Source organism: Mercenaria mercenaria, chromosome 4 (assembly GCF_021730395.1).
Source record: "Mercenaria mercenaria strain notata chromosome 4, MADL_Memer_1, whole genome shotgun sequence".
NCBI lineage: Eukaryota > Metazoa > Mollusca > Bivalvia > Venerida > Veneridae > Mercenaria > Mercenaria mercenaria.
In genome coordinates, this window is record NC_069364.1 from 81,957,762 (window position 1) to 81,983,511 (window position 25,750).

The 25,750-nt window shown below is 35.4% G+C and overlaps 3 protein-coding genes across 6 annotated transcripts in view; 1 reads left to right on the forward strand and 2 right to left on the reverse strand.

Annotated features, from left to right (window-relative positions):
* The window catches only part of LOC123552293 (popeye domain-containing protein 3-like), a 41,455-nt gene extending 35,635 nt beyond the window's left edge, over nucleotides 1-5,820 (forward strand). For 3 of the 4 annotated variants that reach the window (XM_045341836.2, XM_045341837.2, XM_045341839.2), the window contains 2 exons: nucleotides 200-383; nucleotides 2,084-5,820. In XM_045341836.2, coding sequence (XP_045197771.2) covers nucleotides 200-383; nucleotides 2,084-2,250 — 351 coding nt within the window. In that variant the 3' untranslated portion in view covers nucleotides 2,251-5,820. The remainder of the gene's footprint in view (nucleotides 1-199; nucleotides 384-2,083) is intronic. The other variant, XM_045341840.2, reaches the window with a different exon arrangement.
* Nucleotides 5,821-11,037: 5,217 nt separating this feature from the next.
* Nucleotides 11,038-16,016, reverse strand: LOC123553029 (cylicin-1-like). The gene is made up of 7 exons (XM_053542303.1): nucleotides 16,011-16,016; nucleotides 15,254-15,418; nucleotides 14,522-14,815; nucleotides 13,358-13,522; nucleotides 12,635-12,967; nucleotides 11,415-11,537; nucleotides 11,038-11,121 (listed from the first exon to the last, which is right to left on the reverse strand). Exons 1-7 carry the CDS (start codon nucleotides 16,014-16,016, stop codon nucleotides 11,038-11,040), a joined length of 1,170 nt encoding a protein of 389 aa, XP_053398278.1.
* LOC123553030 (protein PFC0760c-like) lies at nucleotides 11,412-24,631 on the reverse strand. Its single transcript, XM_053542304.1, has 12 exons — nucleotides 24,398-24,631; nucleotides 22,988-23,053; nucleotides 21,114-21,368; nucleotides 19,012-19,152; nucleotides 18,241-18,573; nucleotides 17,133-17,297; nucleotides 16,362-16,694; nucleotides 15,254-15,418; nucleotides 14,483-14,815; nucleotides 13,358-13,522; nucleotides 12,635-12,967; nucleotides 11,412-11,537 (listed from the first exon to the last, which is right to left on the reverse strand). The coding sequence occupies exons 1-7, from the start codon at nucleotides 24,629-24,631 to the stop codon at nucleotides 16,371-16,373; spliced, it is 1,518 nt and encodes a 505-aa protein (XP_053398279.1). The 3' UTR covers nucleotides 11,412-11,537; nucleotides 12,635-12,967; nucleotides 13,358-13,522; nucleotides 14,483-14,815; nucleotides 15,254-15,418; nucleotides 16,362-16,370.
* Nucleotides 24,632-25,750: the final 1,119 nt, after the last annotated feature.

Consider the following 25,750-nt stretch of genomic DNA (forward strand, 5'->3'; position numbering starts at 1 on the left):
TTCTTATCTTCAAAATCAACTAGAATCATAGAATTTTGTTTGAGTTGCTCCAGATTCAGGTTCATTGTCAACTTTCTGCTACAATGTATATCCAGTGTTGCATGTAATGTTTTCATTGTAACATTCCTGCACCACCTTAGACTTTAGTAAAGTGGTAGAACAGCAACAATATTTATATAGCTGTTATATCTTTGCTTAGGATCCAAGCCAAGAGCGATCTAAGGATACAGACATACCTTTAATGTTGGACCCATGTGGAAAAGTTGGTGACTTACGGAGGACATTGGCCCAGCTGTCGGCACACGGGGCGCTAACTGGACAGACAAATGTTAGAGGGGAGTACAATGACGCATGTCTAGTGGAGGAACAGGAAGAGAGTGAAGGTAAGTGTTACATGTTACAGTGTCTGAGTCACATCCTGTAACAACATAATCGGGTGTTACAGTCAAACTTTTGTTAAGCAGCCAGTCAAGGGAAAAGGCCAACTTGGCATTTTAAAACAGATGACCACTTAACACAGGTAGGGAATTTTTCAGGAGTGCAAATATTTTCTGTGAACAGTATAGTATGTAACTATAAAATTTGGCCAAAGTATAAATAATGTTGACTGATGTTACTAAATGGAGGATACTTCTGGTATTTTATGATTAGCAAAAACTAAAAAGTATGATTGTTTTCATAATCTTGACCCCACATCTATTGTTGAGTAGAAAATAGGTGTAGTGTGACTGTTAAATGGTGACAGAAGATGCATAAGGGAGTTGGGGCTGAGGTCAGAGTGACTGACAATGGCAGGTGACCACTTATGAAAGAAGTCCATTGGCACAAGTTGGACCTTATATCAATTTTTTCAAGTGATTGCTATTTTGACAAATATCTTGAAACTTCAGAACAATCATTTAGAAGTTTTTCTAAAAGCTTGATATTAGATGTTCTATAAAAATAGGATAAAATGATAGTCATTGTGATCTTTATTTTAATTATCAATACCAGTTCAGAGATCCTTATGGGTATTGATTTGTATGTTTTTGATTTTTATGCCCCCGAAGGTGGGCATATTAAAATTGCACTGTTCGTCCGTCCTTGCGTGCATCCGGTAAATTCTTGTACGGGCTGTAACTCTTCCATCCATAAAGGGATTTTGAAATAACTTGGCATAAATGTTCAACATAATGAGATGAAGTGTCATGCGCAAGACCTAGACCCCTAGCTCCAAGGTCAAGGTCACACTTAGAGGTCAAAGGTTAACATGGTCTGTTTCGTGTCTGGTCCATAACTCTGCCATCCATGAAGGGATTTTGAAAGAACTTGGCAAAAATGTTCACCATAATGAGGGATTGTCATGCGCAAGACCCAGACCTCTAGCTCCAAGGTCAAGGTCACACTTAGAAGTCAAATGTTAACAGGGTATGTTTCGTGTCCGGTCCATAACTCTGCCATTCATTAAGGGATTTTAAAATTACTTGGCATAAATGTTCACCATAATGAAATGATGTGTCATGAGCAAGACCCAGACCCCTAGCTCAAAGGTCAAAGTCACACTTAGAGGTCAAAGGTTAACATGGTCTGTTTCTTGTCCGGTCCATAACTCTGCCATTGATGAAGGGATTTTGAAATTACTTGGCATAAATATTCCCTAAAATAAGATGAGGTGTCATGTGCAAGACCCAGACCCCTAGCTCCAAGGTCAAGGTCACACTTAGAAGTCAAAGGTGTTTCTTGTCTGGTCCATATCTCTGCCATTTATCAAGGGATTTGAGAATAATTTGACACAAATGTTAACCATATTGAGAAGATGTGTCACACGTATGACCAAGGCCTCTTAGGTCAAGGTTACAAAATGATATGTGATTTTTTGCGAATACAACTGTGGCATTCTTGGGCCTACTTCGGGGGCATTTGTCACCAATAGTGACAGCTCTTGTTAAAAAAATCTTTCTTACCAAAGTTGTTTTATTCCATTTTTGAGAAAAGTTGTCATTATTTGCAGAGAAATAATAAATACATCAGAGATTGCCTGTTTTAGTATGTGTATGGACATTTTGTATTGCAATATTGATTTTAAATATTTGATTATTTTTAGGCCCCTACTCAGCAACCGAGGAGGAAGTTGATTTGCTGAATGCGGAGTCGAGATTGACTTATGATAACCACTTGGCTAGATCTAACAACTCCCTGCACTCTGACCAGGGAATACACTTCACTGTGAAGGAACATCCTAGGATTCATTTCAATATACCACCAAAATAAAGGTGTTTGATTAAATATACCACCAAAATACAGGTGTTTATTTCAAGGTACCACCAAAATACAGATGTCTGTTTCAATGTAAGGCCGTAGGCTGTTATTTTCAATAACTCGGGTTATTTTACGATAAATCACACTTTGGAACTTGTTATTTCGATTCTAACACGACATACTAGTATCAGCAGTGTTAGAAAAAATGGTAACTACTTTTTACAACATGAACTACACTTCGTGCTACACACATGGATCATACTATACATAAAGGATGACGTCACTACTTTGCATGCGCATGGGTTATAGGTTATTTGCTGGTCGTGTTAGAATTATCAATATACCACCAAAATAAAGATGTTTGGTTTAATATACAACCAAAATGTTTTCAATGTTGAACATAAGTAAAGGGATATTTATTGATATACCACCAAGTTAATAATAGACCTGGTGTCTATGTCAGCCTACAATATATCACTGAAATAAAGGTGTCTTTGTTAGTGTACCACTAAAGTAAAGGTGTCTTTGTTAGTGTACCACTGAAGTAAAGGTGTCTTTGTTAGTGTACCACTGAAATAAAGGTGTCTTTGTCAATATACCATTTTAGGTATCTGTTTCAGTATACCACCAAAACAAAGGTGTTTCAATGTACCACCTGAAAAGTATAAAATGACAAGTTTTTCACTTTATGGATAAGTCTGCAAAATTTGACCTGCCTGGACTCAAGTTTCACCTGACTATGGCAAAAGAGTAAATTAAACCCTGAACTGAGAACCAGAAAATGTACAGCAGGCATAATCATTAATTAGTAGACATTATGGATTTCATAGTTTCCATGTGAAGACCTAGTTATAAATATCATTTGAGATGTAAAATGCTTTTATTGTACCCTGTACTTGGCTTAATGAACATTGTATTGCTCTTCATTATTTAGTTTTAGTGTTTCTGATATCAAACTTTGTAACTATGTTCAAAGACTGATTATATTTTGATGACAAAGGTGGTTAATCAGACTTTGGCCAACTAATAGATTTGTTCAAAACTTAACCAACTGATCATTTACATTTATTTATGTTCATTGAGTCCTTAATACCCGTCAGATTTTCACTGGAAGTATTTTTAAAATTTGATTTTCCTATCCTGGTTGCCCAACTAAGATAGTGTTATTTTAGCATAAGTATAAATTAAATGAATCTATTTTGACTAACAAGTATTACGAATATAAACACTACAGTATCAAAGTTGGCCAAGACCTGCATTGACAGGTACATATTTTGCCAAAATTTAAAAGGAATGCAAGTTATTAAATTATTATTACCTCCCATTGTCTATTTTGGTTGTGCAACCAAGATACATGTAGGTTGAAAATAGATGAATTTCGAAGCTACACACAGTTTTAAAACTTGCCTTTTGTTGTAGGTTGTTGAAATATCCCAATATTTATCAAATGCAAATGTGAAACTAGAAATTATATTAATAACAGTCCACTTTATAAATACTGTTATATTAAAGAGTGGTAATTTCATAAAAAGTAATAAAATACACATTTCCAATACTATAGGGATCTAACTCTGTGTAATGAGTCTTTTTGTTCCATAAAAAATCTCTAACAGAATATTAGTATATGAAAACTGTCAAATGTTGCTTAAATGTGATTGACCACCTTTAAACTGGGCGCTGGTTGTTTTTATCGTTGTTGTTGTTGTTGGACACTTTGTTATACTTTGATATTGAAAGAACTAGAAAACAGAAAATGAAACTAAAATGAATGTTTGAGTACATGTAATGCGAAGTTTCATAATCTTTTGAAATTTGTTTTGTTTATTGCTTTTTTTATGTTTTAGTATTCATGTATGAAGCAGTATATACTTACTGAATGGCTGGCCTGTCAATAGTCAGAGCTGTTGCACAAGGTCCAAAGGGCTAGTGTTTTATTATATAGAGGATATTACATTAGTGTCTTTTCATATTGAATTTTACGCTTTTACTATATAAACAAGTCAGTTTGACCAACGTCTCCTATACTATAAATGACGTTGACGTCAAGACTTTATTACACTAGTGTATTATCATTTTTAGCTCGACTATTAGAAGAATAAGTAAAGCTATCCTACTCACCACGGCGTCAGCATAACACCTTGGTTAAGTTTTTCGTACCAGTCCATATTTTGACAAAGTCTTTTGAGATAAAGCTTTGAAACTTTCAACACTTGTTTACCATCACCATGACCAGTTATAGGCAAGAGCACATAACTTCATCAAGGATTTTGGCTGAATTACGGCCCCTTTTGACTTAGAAATCATGGTTAAGTTTTTCGTACAAGTTCATATTTTGACAAAGTCTTTTGAGATAAAGCTTTGAAACTTTCAACACTTGTTTACCATCACCATGCCCAGTTAAAGGCAAGAGAACATAACTCCAAGGATTTTGGCTGAATTATGGCCCTTTTTGACTTAGAAATCTTGGTTAAGTTTTTCGTACCAGTTCATATTTTGACAAAGTCTTTTGAGATAAAGCTTCGAAACTTTTAACACCTGTTAACCATCACCATGTCCAGTTATAGGCAAGAGTACATAACTCCATCAAGGATTTTGGCTGAATTATGGCCCCTTTTGACTAAGAAATCTGGGTTAAGTTTTTTGTACCAGTTAATATTTTGTGTAAAGTGTTTGACATATGGCTTTGAAACTTTTATCACTTGTTCAGTTTAATAGACTCTATCTGTAGAGTACATAATTGTGTCGTCTATTTTGGCAGAATTATGGCCCTTTTTGGACTTGGAAATTTGTTCTGTTTTCATACAAGTCCACGTTTCATCAAAACTATTTGACGTATTGCTTTTAAACTTTGAACACTTGTTTATCATCATGATTTCAATTTGTAGGCAAGAGTACATAACTCTGACAACTATTTTGGCTGAATTATGGCCCTTTTTGAACTTCGAAATTGGTTCACACATTGCCATTTAGTGCAAGACTTATCGAAATCCACAAATACAGGAACATTGTTTGTCTTATCTTTTTTAGCTCATCTGATTTTTTGAAAAAAAATGATGAGTTATTGTCATCACTTGAGCGGTTGTCGGCGTCGGCGTCTGCGTCGGCGTTGCCTGGTTAAGTTTTATGTTTAGGTCAGCTTTTCTCCTAAACTATCAAAGCTATTGCTTTGAAACTTGGAATACTTGTTCACCATCATAAGCTGACCCTGTATAGCAAGAAACATAACTCCATCTTGCTTTTTGCAAGATTTATGGCCCCTTTTGTACTTAGAAAATATCAGATTTCTTGGTTAAGTTTTATGTTTAGGTCAACTTTTCTCCTAAACTATCAAAGCTATTGCTTTGAAACTTGGAATACTTGTTCACCATCATAAGCAGACCCTGTATATCAAGAAACATAACTCCATCTTGCTTTTTGCAAGATTTATTGCCCCTTTTGGACTTAGAAAATCAGTTTTCTTGGTTAAGTTTTATGTTTAGGTCAGCTTTTATCCTAAACTATCAAAGCTATTGCTTTAAAACTTGCAACACTTGTTCACCATCATAAGTTGACCCTGTATAGCAAGAAACATAACTCCGTCCTGCTTTTGCAAGATTTATGGCCCTTTTGGACTTAGAAAATATCAGATTTCTTGGTTTAAGTTTTATGTTTAGGTCAACTTTTTCTCTTAAACTATCAAAGCTATTGCTTTGAAACTTGCAACACTTGTTCACCATCATAAGCTGACCCTGTACAGCAAGCAACATAACTCCATCCTGCTTTTTGCAATAATTATTGCCCCTTTTGGACTTAGAAAATCATTTTCTTGGTTGAGTATTATGTTTAAGTCAACTTTTCTCATAAACTGTCAAAGCTATTGCTTTAAAACTTGCAACAGTTTTTCACCATCATAAGTGGACACTGTACATCAAGAAACATAACTCTATCCTGCTTTTTGCAAGAATGATGGCCCTTTTTAGACTTAGAAAATCATGGGTAGGACAATATTTCTATTAAACAAAAAAATCAGATGAGCGTCAGCACCCGCAAGGCGGTGCTCTTGTTTTTTCTTTTGTCTGAATATCTGTGGTAATATTTTAACCACATTCTTCAATGAATTCTTCGAATAGTCGAGCGCGCTGTCATCCGACAGCTCTTGTTAAGCAATGGCTTTATTACACTCCTGCGTCAGACATGATAAATGACATCAAAAATAAATTTTCATGTTATTTTCTTTCATATGTTTTGACTTGAGCCCTGCAAAATTTAATGTTGAACTATTGACCAGTCAAGAGCACAAACTAGGGACTGGCATTTTACATAAGGAGTCCTGTAATAATTTTTGATATAATTATTGCAATATCTTTTGAACACATGCTTTTTTCTATCTCTTGTTTGTTAAAGAAGGGTTGTAAATAAAATATGCTGTATATTGAACCATAGGCTTACCATTTCTACAAGGGTACCAGTTATTGAACCATGTACTTGCCACTTCTATAGGACCATTCAGACTCTATAGTATTGTAGGTTGTAGAGTTTTACCATTGTTTATTCCATAATTGTTGTGCAATACTTAGAAATTGTAACTTACGTGCTTCTGTTTATTTATTCTATATGCCATAGAGGGTTGTAGCACCACAGTTGGTTTTGTTGATGTGCAATATTGTTTATGTAAATTATGTGTACTTGCTTATAAACTTGAAACTTGTATTGGCTTATCTCAAAGTTCTGGGTATGTAGAAAACATTTTCAAGTTCCAGCACAGAAACACATGCACAAAGTACAATTTTAAGTCAAATTTTGGTTAACTCAAAGTGAAACGCTTGGTCGCTTGGAATTCTAGATAACTGTATTTACCTCAAGTCATTAAAATGTTTTTATAACACTGAAAACTGATGGCATATCAGTGAGAAATAACTTAAAATTAGGTGCCTTTATAATGAAATGAATATTGTTTACTGGCTGGTTTGATTTGTTATTAACATCCTTGACTGAAGGGGAAAAAAAGAATGACAGTACGAAAACGTGCAAGAGCATAAGGGTATTTTTGCTCCCTAGTATTTCAAACGTCACAATTGTTCCACTGTGATATTTTTGGCCCATTAGTTTTATGTGAAAGTTGTATGATCTAGTCAATATATTCAGTATTTGACCAATACTGCAGTTTTGTACATTTTACATATTGTTGTTGTTGTCTGATTTTTCAGTTTTCTTTCTTTTTATGAGAACTGTTGTAAGCTTTAAAAGTATAAAGAGATACTTATTATTGTTTTTTTTCTTGTTGCTGTTTTTCACATTGTGAAATAAAGGTGATTTAACCTAGTATATACTGTTTTTATTTATCTGAATTCATTCTCAGATGAAAGCTTGCCAAAGAAAGTTTTAACAATCTTTAAAAAAATAATCTAAGACCAGTTTCTTTATAAAAAAGGTAATCAGACTAATTTCGTGGCTTCTGTAATAGTACGAGCTGCTTCCAACTGATCTGCTCCAACTCCCTCTTCCTCTGTTTGTGTTAAATTGTTCCATAAGATGTCTGCATACCCTTAAGACTGGCTGGATAAAAAAAGCAATACAATGTTTAAAGGGACTTTCTGCCTAGAGTAAATTTAGTAAGTTTAAGCAATTTAACTTAGGGATCAAGGATTATTAGCTCACCTGTCACAAAGTGACAAGGTGAGCTTTTGTGATCGTGCAGCGTCCGTCGTCCGTCCGTACGTCCGTCCCTGCTTGTGTCCGTGCGTAAACTTTTGCTTGTGACCACTCTAGAGGTCACATTTTTCATGGGGTCTTTATGAAAATTGGCCAGAATGTTCACCTTGATAATATCTAGGTCAAGTTCGAAACTGGGTCACGTGCGATCAAAAACTAGGTCAGTAGGTCTAAAAATAGAAAAACCTTGTGACCTCTCTAGAGGCAATATATTTCACAAGATCTTCATGAAAATTGGTCAGAATGTTCACCTTGATGATATCTAGGTCAAGTTGGAAACTGGGTTACGTGCCGCCAAAAACTAGGTCAGTAGGTCAAATAATAGAAAAACCTTGTGACCACTCTAGAGGTCACATTTTTCATGGGGTCTTTATGAAAATTGGTCAGAATGTTCATCTTGATGATATCTAGGTCAAGTTCGAAACTGGGTCACGTGCGGTCAAAAACTAGGTCAGTAGGTCTTAAAATAGAAAAACCTTGTGACCTCTCTAGAGGCCATATATTTCACAAGATCTTCATGAAAATTGGTCAGAATATTCACCTTGATGATATCTAGGTCAAGTTTTAAACTGGGTTATGTGCCGTCAAAAACTAGGCCAGTAGGTCAAAAATAGAAAAACCTTATGACCACTTTAGAGGTCACATTTTTCATGGGGTCTTTATGAAAATTGGTCAGAATGTTCACCTTGATGATATCTAGGTCAAGTTCGAAACTGGGTCACATGCGGTCAAAAACTAGGCCAGTAGGTCTAAAAATAGAAAAACCTTGTGACCTCTCTAGAGGCCATATATTTCACAAGATCTTCATGAAAATTGGTCAGAATGTTCACCTTGATGATATCTAAGTCAAGTTCGAAACTGAGTCACGTGATATCAAAAACTAGGTCAGTAGGTCAAATAATAGAAAAACCTTGTGACCTCTAAAGGCCATATTTTTCATGGGATCTGTATGAAAGTTGGTCTGAATGTTCATCTTGATGATATCTAGGTCAGGTTTGAAACTGGGTCACGTGCGGTCAAAAACTAGGTCAGTAGGTCTAAAAATAGAAAAACCTTGTGACCTCTTTAGAAGCCATACTTTTGAATGGATCTTCATAAAATTTGGTCAGAATGTTCATCATGATGATATCTAGGTCAAGTTCGAAACTGGGTCACGTGCCCTCAAAAAGTAGGTCAGTAGGTCAAATAATGAAAAAAACCTTGTGACCTCTCTAGAGACCATATTTTTCATGGGATGTGTATGAAAGTTGGTCTGACTGTTCATCTTGATGATATATAGGTCAGGTTTGAAACTGGGTCAACTGCGGTCAAAAACTAGGTCAGTAGATCTAAAACTAGAAAAACCTTTTGACCTCTCTAGAGGCTATATTTTTCAATAGATCTTCATGAAAATTAGTCTGAATGTTCACCTTGATGGTATCTAGGTCAATTTCGAAACTGGGTCACATGCGGTCAAAAACTAGGCCAGTAGGTATAAAAATAGAAAAACCTTGTGACCTCTCTAGAGGCCATATTTTTCATGAGATCTTCATGAAAATTAGTGAGAATGTTCACCTTGATGATATCTAGGTCAAGTTCAAAACTGGGTCACGTACCTTTGAAAACTAGGTCAGATAATAGAAAAACCTTGTGACCTCTCTAGAGGCCATATATTTCACAAGATCTTCATGAAAATTGGTCAGAATGTTCACCTTGATGATATCTAAGTCAAGTTCGAAACTGAGTCACGTGATATCAAAAACTAGGTCAGTAGGTCAAATAATAGAAAAACCTTGTGACCTCTAAAGGCCATATTTTTCATGGGATCTGTATGAAAGTTGGTCTGAATGTTCATCTTGATGATATCTAGGTCAGATTTGAAACTGGATCACGTGCGGTCAAAAACTAGGTCAGTAGGTCTAAAAATAGAAAAACCTTGTGACCTCTTTAGAAGCCATACTTTTGAATGGATCTTCATAAAATTTGGTCAGAATGTTCATCATGATGATATCTAGGTCAAGTTCGAAACTGGGTCACGTGCCCTCAAAAAGTAGGTCAGTAGGTCAAATAATGAAAAAACCTTGTGACCTCGCTAGAGGCCATATTTTTCATGGGATGTGTATGAAAGTTGGTCTGACTGTTCATCTTGATGATATATAGGTCAGGTTTGAAACTGGGTCAACTGCGGTCAAAAACTAGGTCAGTAGATCTAAAACTAGAAAAACCTTTTGACCTCTCTAGAGGCTATATTTTTCAATAGATCTTCATGAAAATTAGTCTGAATGTTCACCTTGATGGTATCTAGGTCAATTTCGAAACTGGGTCACATGCGGTCAAAAACTAGGCCAGTAGGTATAAAAATAGAAAAACCTTGTGACCTTTCTAGAGGCCATATTTTTCATGAGATCTTCATGAAAATTAGTGAGAATGTTCACCTTGATGATATCTAGGTCAAGTTCAAAACTGGGTCACGTACCTTTGAAAACTAGGTCAAATAATAGAAAAACCTTGTGACCTCTCTAGAGGCCATATTTTTCAATGGATCTTCATGAAAATTGGTCAGAATTTTTATCTTGATGATATCTAGATCAGATTCAAAACTGGGTCACATGAGCTCAAAAACTAGGTCACTATGTCAAATAATAGAAAAAACGACGTCATACTCAAAACTGGGTCATGTGGGAACAGGTGAGCGATTCAGGACCATCATGGTCCTCTTGTATTTTTTGTTGTCTTACGAAGATTTCTCCCGTCTTACGTGGATCAGTTTGCATATAATGGCGCATACTTCTGACTTACTACGCCTTGTAAGGGATGTTATGTAGAAAAGAACACAAAACGTCTGCTTGAATGATACGGAATATTTATTGTCAAACGAAAACCACAAGAAATAGATTCGGTATAGGATTTAAACAGTTACAGTATGTGCAAGTCAACTGACACAATATGCAAAAGAAACGTCATTTAAGTCAAGTAAGATTAAGTTTTGAATTTGCTCGTGAGTATACAAGATAATTGTGATTCAATGTAAAACAAGCGTAGAGCAATTCTGAATAATTATGTCATAGTGAAAGGTTTATTGCATCGGAGAAATCTAGGTAAATTCTATTCAGTTTCTTCAGTTTGTGCTTAATCAATCGCTTGAGCATCGTCGCAGATAAGACCCACTTCGTTGAAAATATCGGACAGCTCTGTTGGAATATCGTCGGGTAACTGGAAGCAAAGAAATAATGTTGGATACGACTCTACATAAATTTCGATAACACTAGTAGCGGTAGACTTTTTGAAAGTAATTAACATTGGTGGTCAGAATCAGCAGTATGATTATATCTATTATTTAAAATGATTCAAGTACTGCTGATGGCAATATCTGAGTAAGCCTTTCAAAACCTTAAAAATATGGATGTAAGAAGTACTGGTACACAATAAACTAAGCAACATCTTCAAAAGGGCAAGACGAACTCTGGAACAGTTGTACAAGGCGGAAGATAATTTTGTTTACTTACGCCTTTCTCCACTGCCTCATCCAACTTATTGCAGAAGTTGAGTAGAGCATCTACTGCGTCATTCTCTTCGTCCTTTTTCTTTCCACCTTTCTTGTCTCCCTTTTTTCCTTCTTTCTTTCCAAACTATATGATAGAAAGAATAATAATAATCATCATCATCATCATCATCATAATAATAATGATGATAATATTAAAAATAATTATAATGATGAAATAAAGCTGAGGTTAAAACAATATAAAATGTTTTATTCCGATATCAAGGTAAGAATACATGTTTTAAAATACTTTCATCAAATCTTTTATGACGTTTTCTTATTAACTGATTTGATTTTAAGCTTATTTACAATTGCCGGTATCCCATACGGGCGACTTCTGAAGAAGACTGTTAGTAATGTAAGTGGGAGGTCAGTGCAAAATAAGAAACTTCCTTGGTTCTTTAATTAGCCAGAATTAATCACCCTAGACACTAGTCTCTATATTAGTAGTTACAGTTGGCAGAGCGGGGACTTGAACTCATGACTTCTGTTTTCGGAAATACATTGTCAAGTTTGCGGAGAGTGAGAGCTGGTGTTCTTGAATGAATGGTATGTTGATCTTACAGACATATAAACAAAGAAGTTAGACTATTTTAATTTTGTTTCACATTTTTTTTTCGTGCTTTTAAATGTAATTTACTCATTTCATACTTATTTAATTTTATAAACTCCTTCAGTGGTACTATCCACAAGGAAAAGAGCAACGGTATTTCGTACTACTATTTCTGTAAATTACTGAAAACATACTGTAAAGACTAGGTTTGATTTTGGCCGAACTCGGCAGCACTAAATGCAAAATGGCAAAACAATCTTAGCATAAATAAGGCTTTTTTGCACGACATTATCAGAACACGATAAGAAGTTGAAAACAAAGATTCATAACCAATTTCTTAAACGTCGGAGAGCTGAAGAACAAAAACCATTCGCAGGAGAGGTCGAAAATTACATTTACACATTTCGAACCATAAATACTATATGTATACTTGGGTATTTCTGTAAGGCTTTTTTGTTAGATTAAAGTGTAAATTCCTCCAGTGCTGTCAGACGAGTTTCGTGGACTAAGTTGATGACATACTGAAAGACAGACGGACGGACAGAAAGACAGATGGACAGCACTAAATCATGTCTACCAAACTGCATGCGGGTGACATAACAAAAGGTAGCAACAATTAATCGATTGCTTACAGTTTGTATCGAACCTTGGGTCTTTCTACCACTTTTGACATCACCTCCCTCTTCATTTTCCGTTTCCGAGTCTACGAATTCCAGAACGTCGTCACACACAGGCTCGAGGTCGGTAAACACACTGTCGTAATCGGGGTCAGTGTTAACGATGTCACCGTTTTCAAGGCCTTCGCATAGTCTTGCAAGAAGCTTTTCCGGACTCCCCTTGGGACTTTTGTCTCCTTTCTCATCCGAGTCTTCAGATTCGGATTCAGCAATTTCTTCAGCATCCTCACAGACAGGATCCACGGCTCGGAAAATGGCTAACAGCTTTGAAGGAATATCGTCAGGTAGCTGAAAACACACAAACGAAGTGCTCAGTATTAAATACCATTGAATTAAACATCTCTCTACACTCTCAATTTTTACAACGCCGATACCAGTGAATTTTCTTTCAAGTTTTCTTTGTATAGAAGAAGTAATAAAAAGGAAAACATTACATACAAGAAATAGAAATCCGCATAATTTTATGACACTTATTTCTATATAGAATGATTACTAGTAACATAGAAATTTTATTGTTCTACTATGTAACTCGCGAAAAAACAATCTAAAAGCCTAACGGTCAGGTAAGGTGATAGGTGACAACATAACTGGTAAATCTCAACTAAACGAAACATTTGTAGAATATAAAGACAAGATATACACGAGGACAGACGCATAAAGGGGATAATATTTACTTACGCCTTTCTCCATTGCATTCTCCAACTTCTCGCAGAAGCCAAGAAGAGCATCTACGGCGTCATTCTCTCCGTCATCTTCGCTGCTTTTGTCTTCTTCATTTCCATCTTTCTTGTCTCCCTTCTTTCCGACTTTCTTGTCTCCCTTTTTCCCTTCTTTCTTTCCAAACTTTATAATAAAATAATTATTATAATAATAAAAAATATTAATGATAATAATAACAGAGAGGATACAAAACAATAATTGATAATAATTCTAAGGTAAAGCTGAGGTTGAAACAGTCTTAGATGTTTTATTTCGATTTCTACATTATAGTGCATTTGAACTCATGGCCCCTGTTTTCGAAAATATATTGTCAAGTTTAAAGCATTATATAGCGGATATTTTGCGGCCGGCGAGTGAGATCTTGTGTTCTTGCATTAATATTATGCTGACCTTGTAGACATATAAACAAAAAATATATAATATATTTTAACGTCTTATCTGAGCATTTGTATGCCATGTATTCATTTCATACTTCTGTACTATTATAATATCCTTTGATATTATTTACAAGGAAAAGAGCAACGATATTTCATACTATTATTTCCATAAATCACTGAAAAACATATTGCAAAGACTATGTGTTGCTTTGAAAGAAATCGGACTCACTAAATGCAAGAAAAAGCAAGAAAAGCTTACAGGATTTTTAGTACCATCCTCAAATCTCCGCCAGTTACTTAATCCTATATATATTCCCCGGACAAAATCTCAAAATTACCGACATGGCTATTTTGCCCGAAATGAGCATACCACGGTAAAGAAAAGATAAAAACTGAAACATTCTTTCAAAGATTTAAGATAATCAATTTCTGTTTCCACGGAGAGGTAAAGAACGAAAACCATTTGGAGGGGGGGGGGGGGGGGGGGGGGGGTCAAAAGATTAATTTGATTAACATAGTTTAAGCCATAAATACTATAATGTGTATATTGGAGTATTTCTGTGAGGCTTTTTCTTTGATTAAAGAGTAATTTCCTAAAATTATGACATACAGAAAGACAGACAGAAGGACAGATTCTTACCCAACTGAATGAGGGAGCAATTATAAAGGTAGCAAAGCAACTATGAATCGATAAGAAAAGGCTTACAGTTTGTATTTAACCTTGGGTCTCTCTACCGTTTTTGACATCACCTCCCTCTTCATTTTCCATTTCCGAGTCTACGAATTCCAGAACGTCGTCACACACAGGCTCAAGGTCGGTAAACACACTGTCGTAATCGGGGTCAGTATTAGCAATGTCACCGTTTTCAAGACCTTCGCATAGTCTTACAAGAAGCTTTTTCGGACTTCCCTTGGGGCTTTTGTCACCTTTCTCATCCGAGTCTTCAGATTCGGATTCAGCAATTTCTTCAGCATCCTCACAGATAGGATCCACGGATCGGAAAATGGCTAACAGCTCTGAAGGAGTATTGTCAGGTAACTGAAAACACACAAACGAAGTGCTCAATATTAAAAACCATTGAATTAAACATCTCTGTACACTTTTTAAAAATGTTTACATCACCGATACCAATGGATTTTCTATCAAGTTCTCTTTATATAGAAGATGTAATAAAAAGTAAAACACTACATACAAGGAATAGAAATCCTCGTAATTTTATGACACTTATTTCTATATAAAATGATTCAGATAGAAATTTTACTGTTCTGCTGTGTACAACAACTACATTTGTATTTTGATAAGGGTTCACTGTAACATCAGTTACATAACTCGCCAAAATAGTCTAAAAGCCTAACGGTCAGTCAAGGTGATAAGTGACAACATAACTGGTAAATCTCAAATAAACGAACCATTTGAATAATATAAAGGCAAGATATACACGGAAACCGACGCATAAAGGGGATAATATTTACTTACGCCTTTCTCCAATGCATTCTCCAACATCTCGCAGAAGCCAAGAAGAGCATCTACGGCGTCATTCTCTCCGTCATCTTCGCTGCTTTTGTCTTCTTCATTTCCATCTTTCTTGTCTCCCTTCTTTCCGTCTTTCTTGTCTCCCTTTTTCCCGTCTTTCTTTCCAAACTTTATAATAAAATAATCATTATAATAATAAAAAATATTAATGATAATAATAACAGAGAGGATACAAAACAATAATTGATAATAATTCTAAGGTAAAGCTGAGGTTGAAACAGTCTTAGATGTTTTATTTCGATTTCTACATTATAGTGCATTTGAACTCATGGCCCCTGTTTTCGAAAATATATTGTCAAGTTTAAAGCATTATATAGCGGATATTTTGCGGCCGGCGAGTGAGATCTTGTGTTCTTGCATTAATATTATGCTGACCTTGTAGACATATAAACAAAAAAATATATATATATTTTAACGTCTTATCTGAGCATTTGTATGCCATGTATTCATTTTATACTTCTGTACTATTATAATATCCTTTGATACTATTTACAAGAAAAAGAGCAACGATATTTCGTACTATTATTTCCATAAATCACTGAAAAATATATTGCAAAGACTATGTGTTGCTTTGAAAGAAATCGGACTCACTAAATGCATGAAAAAGCAAGAAAAGCTTACAGGATTTTTAGTACCATCCTCAAATCTCCGCCAGTTACTTAATCCTATATATATTCCCCGGACAAAATCTCAAAATTACCGACATGGCTATTTTGCCCGAAATGAGCAGACCACGGTAAAGAAAAGATAAAAACTGAAACATTCTTTCAAAGATTTAAGATAATCAATTTCTGTTCCCACGGAGAGGTGAAGAACGAAAACCATTTGGAGGAGGGGTCAAAAGATTAATTTGGTTAACATAGTTTAAGCCATAAATACTATAATGTGTATATTGGAGTATTTCTGTGAGGCTTTTTCTTTGATTAAAGTGTAATTTCCTAAAATTATGACATACAGAAAGACAGACAGAAGGACAGATTTTTACCCAACTGAATGAGGGAGCAATTATAAAGGTAGCAAAGCAACTATGAATCGATAAGAAAAGGCTTACAGTTTGTATTTAACCTTGGGTCTCTCTACCGTTTTTGACATCACCTCCCTCTTCATTTTCCATTTCCGAGTCTACGAATTCCAGAACGTCGTCACACACAGGCTCAAGGTCGGTAAACACACTGTCGTAATCGGGGTCAGTATTAGCAATGTCACCGTTTTCAAGACCTTCGCATAGTCTTACAAGAAGCTTTTTAGGACTTCCCTTGGGGCTTTTGTCACCTTTCTCATCTGAGTCTTCAGATTCGGATTCAGCAATTTCTTCAGCATCCTCACAGATAGGATCCACGGATTTGAAAATGGCTAACAGCTCTGAAGGAGTATTGTCAGGTAACTGAAAACACACAAACGAAGTGCTCAATATTAAAAACCATTGAATTAAACATCTCTGTACACTTTTTAAAAATGTTTACATCACCGATACCAATGGATTTTCTATCAAGTTCTCTTTATATAGAAGATGTAATAAAAAGTAAAACATTACATACAAGGAATAGAAATCCTCGTAATTTTATGACACTTATTTCTATATAAAATGATTCAGATAGAAATTTTACTGTTCTGCTGTGTACAACAACTACATTTGTATTTTGATAAGGGTTCACTGTAACATCAGTTACATAACTCGCCAAAATAGTCTAAAAGCCTAACGGTCAGTCAAGGTGATAAGTGACAACATAACTGGTAAATCTCAAATAAACGAACCATTTGAATAATATAAAGGCAAGATATACACGGAAACCGACGCATAAAGGGGATAATATTTACTTACGCCTTTCTCCAATTCATTCTCCAACTTCTCGCAGAAGCCAAGAAGAGCATCTACGGCGTCATTCTCTCCGTCATCTTCGCTGCTTTTGTCTTCTTCATTTCCATCTTTCTTGTCTCCCTTCTTTCCGTCTTTCTTGTCTCCCTTTTTCTCGTCTTTCTTTCCAAACTTTATAATAAAATAATCATTATAATAATAAAAAATATTAATGATAATAATAACAGAGAGGATACAAAACAATGATTGATAATAATTCTAAGGTAAAGCTGAGGTTGAAACAATCTTAGATGTTTTATTTCGATTTCTACATTATAGTGCATTTGAACTCATGGCCCCTGTTTTCGAAAATATATTGTCAAGTTTAAAGCATTATATAGCGGATATTTTGCGGCCGGCGAGTGAGATCTTGTGTTCTTGCATTAATATTATGCTGACCTTGTAGACATATAAACAAAAAATATATAATATATTTTAACGTCTTATCTGAGCATTTGTATGCCATGTATTCATTTTATACTTCTGTACTATTATAATATCCTTTGATACTATTTACAAGGAAAAGAGCAACGATATTTCGTACTATTATTTCCATAAATTACTGAAAAACATACTGCAAAGACTATGTGTTGCTTTGAAAGAAATCGGACTCACTAAATGCATGAAAAAGCAAGAAAATCTTACAGGATTTTTAGTACCATCCTCAAATCTCCGCCAGTTACTTAATCCTATATATATTCCCCGGACAAAATCTCAAAATTACCGACATGGCTATTTTGCCCGAAATGAGCAGACCACGGTAAAGAAAAGATAAAAACTGAAACATTCTTTCAAAGATTTAAGATAATCAATTTCTGTTCCCACGGAGAGGTAAAGAACGAAAACCATTCGGAGGAGGGGTCAAAAGATTAATTTGGTTAACATAGTTTAAGCCATAAATACTATAATGTGTATATTTGAGTATTTCTGTGAGGCTTTTTCTTTGATTAAAGTGTAATTTCCCAAAATTATGACATACAGAAAGACAGACAGAAGGACAGAATTCTACCCAACTGAATGAGGGAGCAATTATAAAGGTAACAAAGCAACTATGAATCGATAAGAAAAGGCTTACAGTTTGTATTGAACCTTGGGTCTCTCTACCGTTTTTGACATCACCTCCCTCTTCATTTTCCATTTCCGAGTCTACGAATTCCAGAACGTCGTCACACACAGGCTCAAGGTCGGTAAACACACTGTCGTAATCGGGGTCAGTATTAGCAATGTCACCGTTTTCAAGACCTTCGCATAGTCTTACAAGAAGCTTTTTAGGACTTCCCTTGGGACTTTTGTCACCTTTCTCATCCGAGTCTTCAGATTCGGATTCAGCAATTTCTTCAGCATCCTCACAGATAGGATCCACGGATTTGAAAATGGCTAACAGCTCTGAAGGAGTATTGTCAGGTAACTGAAAACACACAAACGAAGTGCTCAATATTAAAAACCATTGAATTAAACATCTCTGTACACTTTTTAAAAATGTTTACATCACCGACACCAATGGATTTCCTATCAAGTTTTCTTTATATAGAAGATGTAATAAAAAGTAAAACATTACATACAAGGAATAGAAATCCTCGTAATTTTATGACACTTATTTCTGTATAAAATGATTCAGATAGAAATTTTATTGTTCTGCTGTGTACAACAACTACATTTGTATTTTGATAAGGGTTCACTGTAACATCAGTTACATAACTCGCCAAAATAGTCTAAAAGCCTAACGGTCAGTCAAGGTGATAAGTGACAACATAACTGGTAAATCTCAAATAAACTAAACATTTGAATAATATAAAGGCAAGATATACACGGAAACCGACGCATAAAGGGGATAATATTTACTTACGCCTTTCTCCAATTCATTCTCCAACTTCTCGCAGAAGCCAAGAAGAGCATCTACGGCGTCATTCTCTCCGTCATCTTCGCTGCTTTTGTCTTCTTCATTTCCATCTTTCTTGTCTGCCTTTTTTCCGTCTTTCTTTCCAAACTTTTTAATAAAAATAATCATCATAATGATAAAAAATAATACTGATAATAATAAGCAATAATAGAAAATGATAATTGATAATAATTCTAAAGTAAAGCTTAGGTTGAAACAATCTTAAATGTTTTATTCCGATATCCAAGTTATATTACATGTTTTAAAATTCTTTTAGCATATCTTTGTTAAGTGTCTTTATTAACAGATTTGTTTGTAAGCTTATTTACAGTCGCCATCGGTATTCCCTACCGGCGATTCTTGCTGAAGGTTTAAGTAACTTTTGTTGGAGGACAGTGCAAGATAAGACGATGCTCCAAATCCAGAACCTTGCCTGGTACTTTAATTAGGCGGGTGTAATCAACCTAGACGAAACATTTATCTGTATATTAGTAGTTTTAGATGGCGGAGCGGGGATTTGAACTCACAATCCCTATTTTCGAAAATGTATTGTCAAGTTTTTATGCATTACATAATTATATAGAATTTATTTGTTCGCGGCGAGTGAGATCTGGTGTTCTTGAATGAATGGTATGTTGATCTTACAGACATTTAAACAAAGAAATTAGAATATTTCATTTTGTGTCACGCCTTTTCCGTGGTTTATTATGTCATTTACTTATTTTGTACTTCGGTACAATTACAAAATTAATTGAGGCTATTTACAAGGAAAGGAGCAACAATATTTCATATATATGTGTAAAGACTATATGTGACTTTGGCCGGAATCGGGCCCATTAAATGCAAATAGTGCAAGACAGTCTTATAGGTAGAACCTTCATTTCCCGGAAGAGATCTCAAAATTACCCACAGTATGGCTATTTTGACCGAAATTACCAGAACACAACAAAACAAGAGCACCGCATTGCAGAGCAACACATGCCCGATGGCATGACCTTTGACCCGCAAGTGTGGCCTTGCCTTGTAGCTAGCCATCCAGAACATGTGCTCTGTACATCGTTTCGATGTGGTGAACATTTAAATAAAGTTTCTTTGAAATCTTCCAAGGGAATCAAAGGTTACAGAGCAATGACCTTTGACCCCTAAATGTGACCTTGGCCTTGAAGCGAGACATCCAGAACATGCGCTCTGCATGTCGTCTCGATGTGATGAACATGTGTGCTAAGTTTCTTTACAATCCTTCAAGCAGTTTAAGAGTTACAGAGAGGACACAAGTGTGACATTGACCTGACCTTGAAGTGAGCCTTCCCCAATATGTGCTCTGCATGTCGTCCCAATGTGGTTTACATTGGTATGAAGTTGTTTTCTTTAAATCCTGCAAAGGGTCCAAGAGTTATGGAACGGACACGAAATTGTTAACGGACGGACAGACGGGCGGGCATACGGACACCGGGAGTATAACGTAGTAAGTCCCTTCGGGCGTAAAAAAAGGTGAAAACTTAAACATTCCTTCAAAGATTGATAATCAATTTAATTGCCATCGGAGAGGTTGAGACAAAAAAATTGCCGGAGGGGTCGAAAAAAATACAGCAATAAGTAATATGTGTGTATCGGAGTATTCGTCCTGAGTGTATAAGAAAAGAAAATGATAGGTTTGCAGGAGGGGTCGAAAATCATATTCGCTTAATTTAGGTAAAAAATGCCATTACAATGTAAATCTGTTATGTTTTCCCGTCAAAATGTGGAGCGTGAAGGAAATATGTAGCTACTGAATAATTCAAACTAGAATAAAAAATGCATCATCTGTGAACTTGTAAAGGTATTTATTCATTTAAAAATGCCTTAAGGGTTCGTTCTGAAAACATTTACTCCATCTCATTTAAATACGTAAAGAAAACAAAACACTAGTATTTTGAAATTTGCTTTATTGTCAGCTCAAATGTTTTATATCTGAAAATAATATTTTGACTTATTTTTTCCCTTTCTAAGAAGTATTACCTTTCAACGTTTTGCTGCGCGTGTCTAAAATTAACAGATGTTGTTGATTATAAAAAAAATTGCAAACTTACATTTTGTATTGAAGCACTGACATCGTTATTACCATCATTATTATCACCGCCTTCCTCTTGCGAATCTACGAATTCCAGAAGGTCGTCACACACTGGCTCGAGATCGGTAAACACACCGTCGTAGTTGGGGTCAGTGTTAGCGATGTCACCGTTTTCAAGGCCATCGCATAGTTTTACAAGAAGTTTTTCCGGACCTCTCTTCTGAGTTTTACCGCCCTTGTCGCCCTTTCCTTCATCATTCCCATTTTCGTTTTTCTGTTCATATATTATATTCTTTGAAATAGTGTTATTATAACTGTACCGTATTCCGCAATATTCCGAAATCTTTTGGATTTCCCAAGGCCGCTGGATCACACGGGCTGCTTGCGGTTCGGTCTTACAACTGCTCTCGTTAATATATAATTGCAAAAATTGAAAATAAAAATTTGGGTAATGCCAGATATACTTTCTTGGGTGCTGTCAGAAATATTTTGTTATGTACCGTTTTCTTAATTCAACAAAATATTGTTATTCAATGAAATGATGATACTCATCGTCTTTTTTGTGAGAACTATAACATTTTCTGTCTTTATATATCTTATATTATTTATTTGGAAGACTCCCTCTATACTGTATAGGTAATCTAACAGGGGACAACCTTAGTCTTGATCATGCTAATCTGAATTTCTTTATACTGATAGATAATTACTGAAACAGAACTCAAATGTATTATTTTAAGGTAGTGCTCGAATCATTAAAAGCCGCACCATGAGAAAACCAACATAGTGATTTTGCATCCGCGCAGTCTGGTCAGGATCCATGCTGTTCGCTAACGGTTTCTCTAATTTCAATAGACTTTGAAAGCGAACAGCATGGATCCTGACCAGACTGCGACCAGACCAAGATATTTGAATTGCTAACTATGGCAAGCACAAAATTTATGTATCTGAAAATAATATTTTGGTAAAGTCTTTCCTTAAAAATAATACTTTTGTCTTTTTGGTAGTAACAATTACTTTCCAATTTTGTCATTATTCATCTAAAACATTTAAAATTAATATTCTTGCAAACCCTGTGCTGTTTCCGAAAATAAAATAATAGCATGCTACCAATATCTGACCCGCACCATGAGAAAACCAACATAGTGCGTTTGCGACCAGCATAGATCCAGACCAGACTGCGCATCCATGCTGTTCGCTTTCAAAGCCTATTGCAATAAGAGAAACTGTTAGCGAACAGCATGGATCCAGACAAGCCTGAGCGTCTGCGCGGATGCGCAGGCTGGTCTGGATCCATGCTGATCGCAAACGCACTATGTTGGTATTCTCATGGCGGGGCTCATCTGTCCCTTTTCAATGCCTAAATTTGTCAATCAAGTTACTAAATGAAACTTGTCTTAGCACGAGCGAGCAGAGAAATTCACTTAAGGAATCTTAATTTTGAATTAATATTATTATCTGTAAATACCATTATCTATGTTCAATATGTGTACAATTTTGGTCCTCGAAATTGCGGAAATTTTTATTCAAATATATTGTTATAACTAACCAAGATATCACAACATGAAATCACAAAGGCAACAGCTGAAATTTACAATGTTGCTAATAATTTCGTACCTACTTGTTGTCAATATATATATTTAAAATCTTCAGAGATATGTGTAACCAAATACTCTAAACGAAATAGCTGAAACAATGCTTTGTTATATGATAGGTAGCCTTCAAACCAGTTTTTTTTTTCATAAATCTCATACTACTCACATTTCTGTTAAAAGGACATTGGTTAATATCATTCTTTTTGGGACACTATATAACAACACAGTTAAAGAAAAGAGATTGTTATCGGTTGATTGATATATGGTTAAAAAAATATTCCAATATTCAAAGGATACATACCGCTGGTCTGGCAGAAGCTGCCAGGATAAAACAGAACATCAAGAAGAGAGCCGGTTTAAGGTTCATCTGAAATACGTATATAAGATTTACAACACAGACGAAGAACTACAAATGAATATAGTTAACAGTAAAATCTATGAAATGTCAAACAATAAAAAATACTTAAAATGATCTGTTGTAACGTGTGACGTTTTTACCATATCTTTAAAATTATGAAGGTTATATTTTGGAAGTGTGAAACAATATTTCAAGAGGAAAATATGTTCACAATGTTCAAACTATCACTAAAATCGAAATGTATTATAACTGATACTCGTTTTCTTCATTTTACAACTATAGCCCTTTTTCTACTTAAACATACACACAAAAAAAAAATAAACACAAAAAAAATCAGAAACATATATTTTAATTCATGGATAAAAAAATGTGTATTATAATAAGGAAAGAAAATCAAAATAAATACGAAATCAAGACTTTATTCAGCTGCTACACCTAACAGCGTAGATTCAAATGGTTAATATTAATATTTCGCAATAATAGCACTTAAAATAAAATTAATATTTATACGTGTAACAGATGGAAATGAAGCGTTCATTCTAACTGTCACATTGCATATAGCATTTTTAAGTCTTTTGTGACCTTGTTAAGAAAGAAGTGTGTCAAATTTTTAACCGTTTACGTGAATAAAATTATTTCATTCCATTTTTCGATTTTGTTGAAAACTGAAAGTTATCTACAACATATTTTTCTAAAATAATAATAATTAGAACAATAATAATAATAAAAATAACGCATTGAAGAATTTTTAACAGATTTCCTTGTAGGCTACTAACTAACCTTTCTGCGTGTCTACCACAGTAAATAATTTCCAAACCAAAAATAAAGCATTACCTTTCTATAAAATTAATGACTATACAGTATAGTTGTTTCCGAAACGCTCCTTTCATCAAAGGAAAAATGGCCACATTAAATAATGACAATTAATAATAATCATTATAATAAGCTTTATAATTATTTTGTCTCCAGGCTGTTGACAGTATTCAAATGTTATAACTTAAATTGTTACCATAAAACTTAAAGACTAGTGCAATTTTCTAAATTGGCCCCTTGAGCTTTTGACCATTATTTGACACTGACCAAAATAATTCGAAACATCCAGTTCACGGTATCGAAACACGACAACAAAATAATGGCTTTAAAGCCTCAAACATAAAATTTGCGATTTTATAGCGTGATTTCATACTTAGATAGCGGACAATGTATTGACCTGCATAATATTTCTATACTAATAGTGTTCTGACCAATAACTTTATCAGAATATTTTGTAGCACTTTTTGTTTAGTTATGTATGTGAAGAAACGCGGCAAAGTTAATTCGGAGAACGTATAACAAAATGCTAAAGTACAATACAGATTGCATAGCAGATACATTACCCGATTCAGAAGCCCACTCGATTGCAGGAGGTCGTGGGTTCGCTCTCTCCTCGCATCGTACCAAAGACGCGAGAATCCCTTGACTGGCACACAGCGCTAAAAGGGAAACTGGCTTCTCTTCTGTCATACCCGTTTGGTGATGGATACCATCAGAAACTGGATTCTCTTTTCTCATATCCTTGCCATCCGAAACTGTCTTCTCGTCTCTCATACCCTTGCGGTGATGGATATCACAGGAAAATGGCTCTCTTTACCAATATCTTTATGGTGATATAAATCATCAGAAACTGGCTCCTTTTGTCTCATAGCCTTGGGGCGATGGATATCATCAAACACTAGCTTCTCTTCTTTCATACCCTTGTGGTACATCCAAGAACTTGCTTCTTTTCTCTCAAACCCTTGTGGCACATCCAAAATCTAGCTTCTCTTCTCTCATACCCAAATGGTACATCCTATGGTACATCCAAAAACTAGCTTTTCTTCCCTAATAGCCTTGTGGTACATCCAAAAACTAGCTTCTATTCTCTCATTCTCTCATACTCATGTGGTACATCCAAAATCTAGCTTCTCTACTCTCATACCCATATGGTATATCCAAACACTAGCTTTTCTTCTCTCATACCCTTGTGGTACATCCAAAAGCTAGCTTCTCTTCTCTCATACCCTTGTGCTGCAACAAGGGTACATCCAAAAAGCTAGCTTCTCTCCTCTCATACCCTTGTGGTACATCCAAAAACTAGCTTCTCTTCTCTCATAACCTTGTGCTACAACAAGGGTACATCCAAAAGCTAGCTTCTCTCCTCTCATACCCTTGTGGTACATCCAAACACTAGCTTCTCTTCCCTAATACCCTTGTGGTACATCCAAAAACCAGCTTCTCTTCCCTAATACCCTTGTGGTACATCCAAAAACTAGCTTCTCTTCCCTAATACCCTTGCGGTACATCCAAAAACTGGCTTCTCTTCTCTCATACCTATATGGTATATCCAAAAACTAGCTTCTCTTCTCTCCTACCCTTGTGGTACATCCAAAAACTAGCTTCTCTCCTCTCATACCCTTGTGCTACAACAAGGGTACATCCAAAAGCTAGCTTCTCGCCTCTCATACCCTTGTGGTACATCCAAAAACTAGCTTCTCTTCTCTCATACCCTTGTGCTACAACAAGGGTACATGCAAAAGCTAGCTTCTCTCCTCTCATACCCTTGTGGCACATCCAAACACTAGCTTCTCTTTTCTCATACCCTTGTGGTACATCCAAAAACTAGCTTCTCTTCTCTCCTACCCTTGTGGTACATCCAAAAACTAGCTTCTCTTCTCTCATACCCTTGTG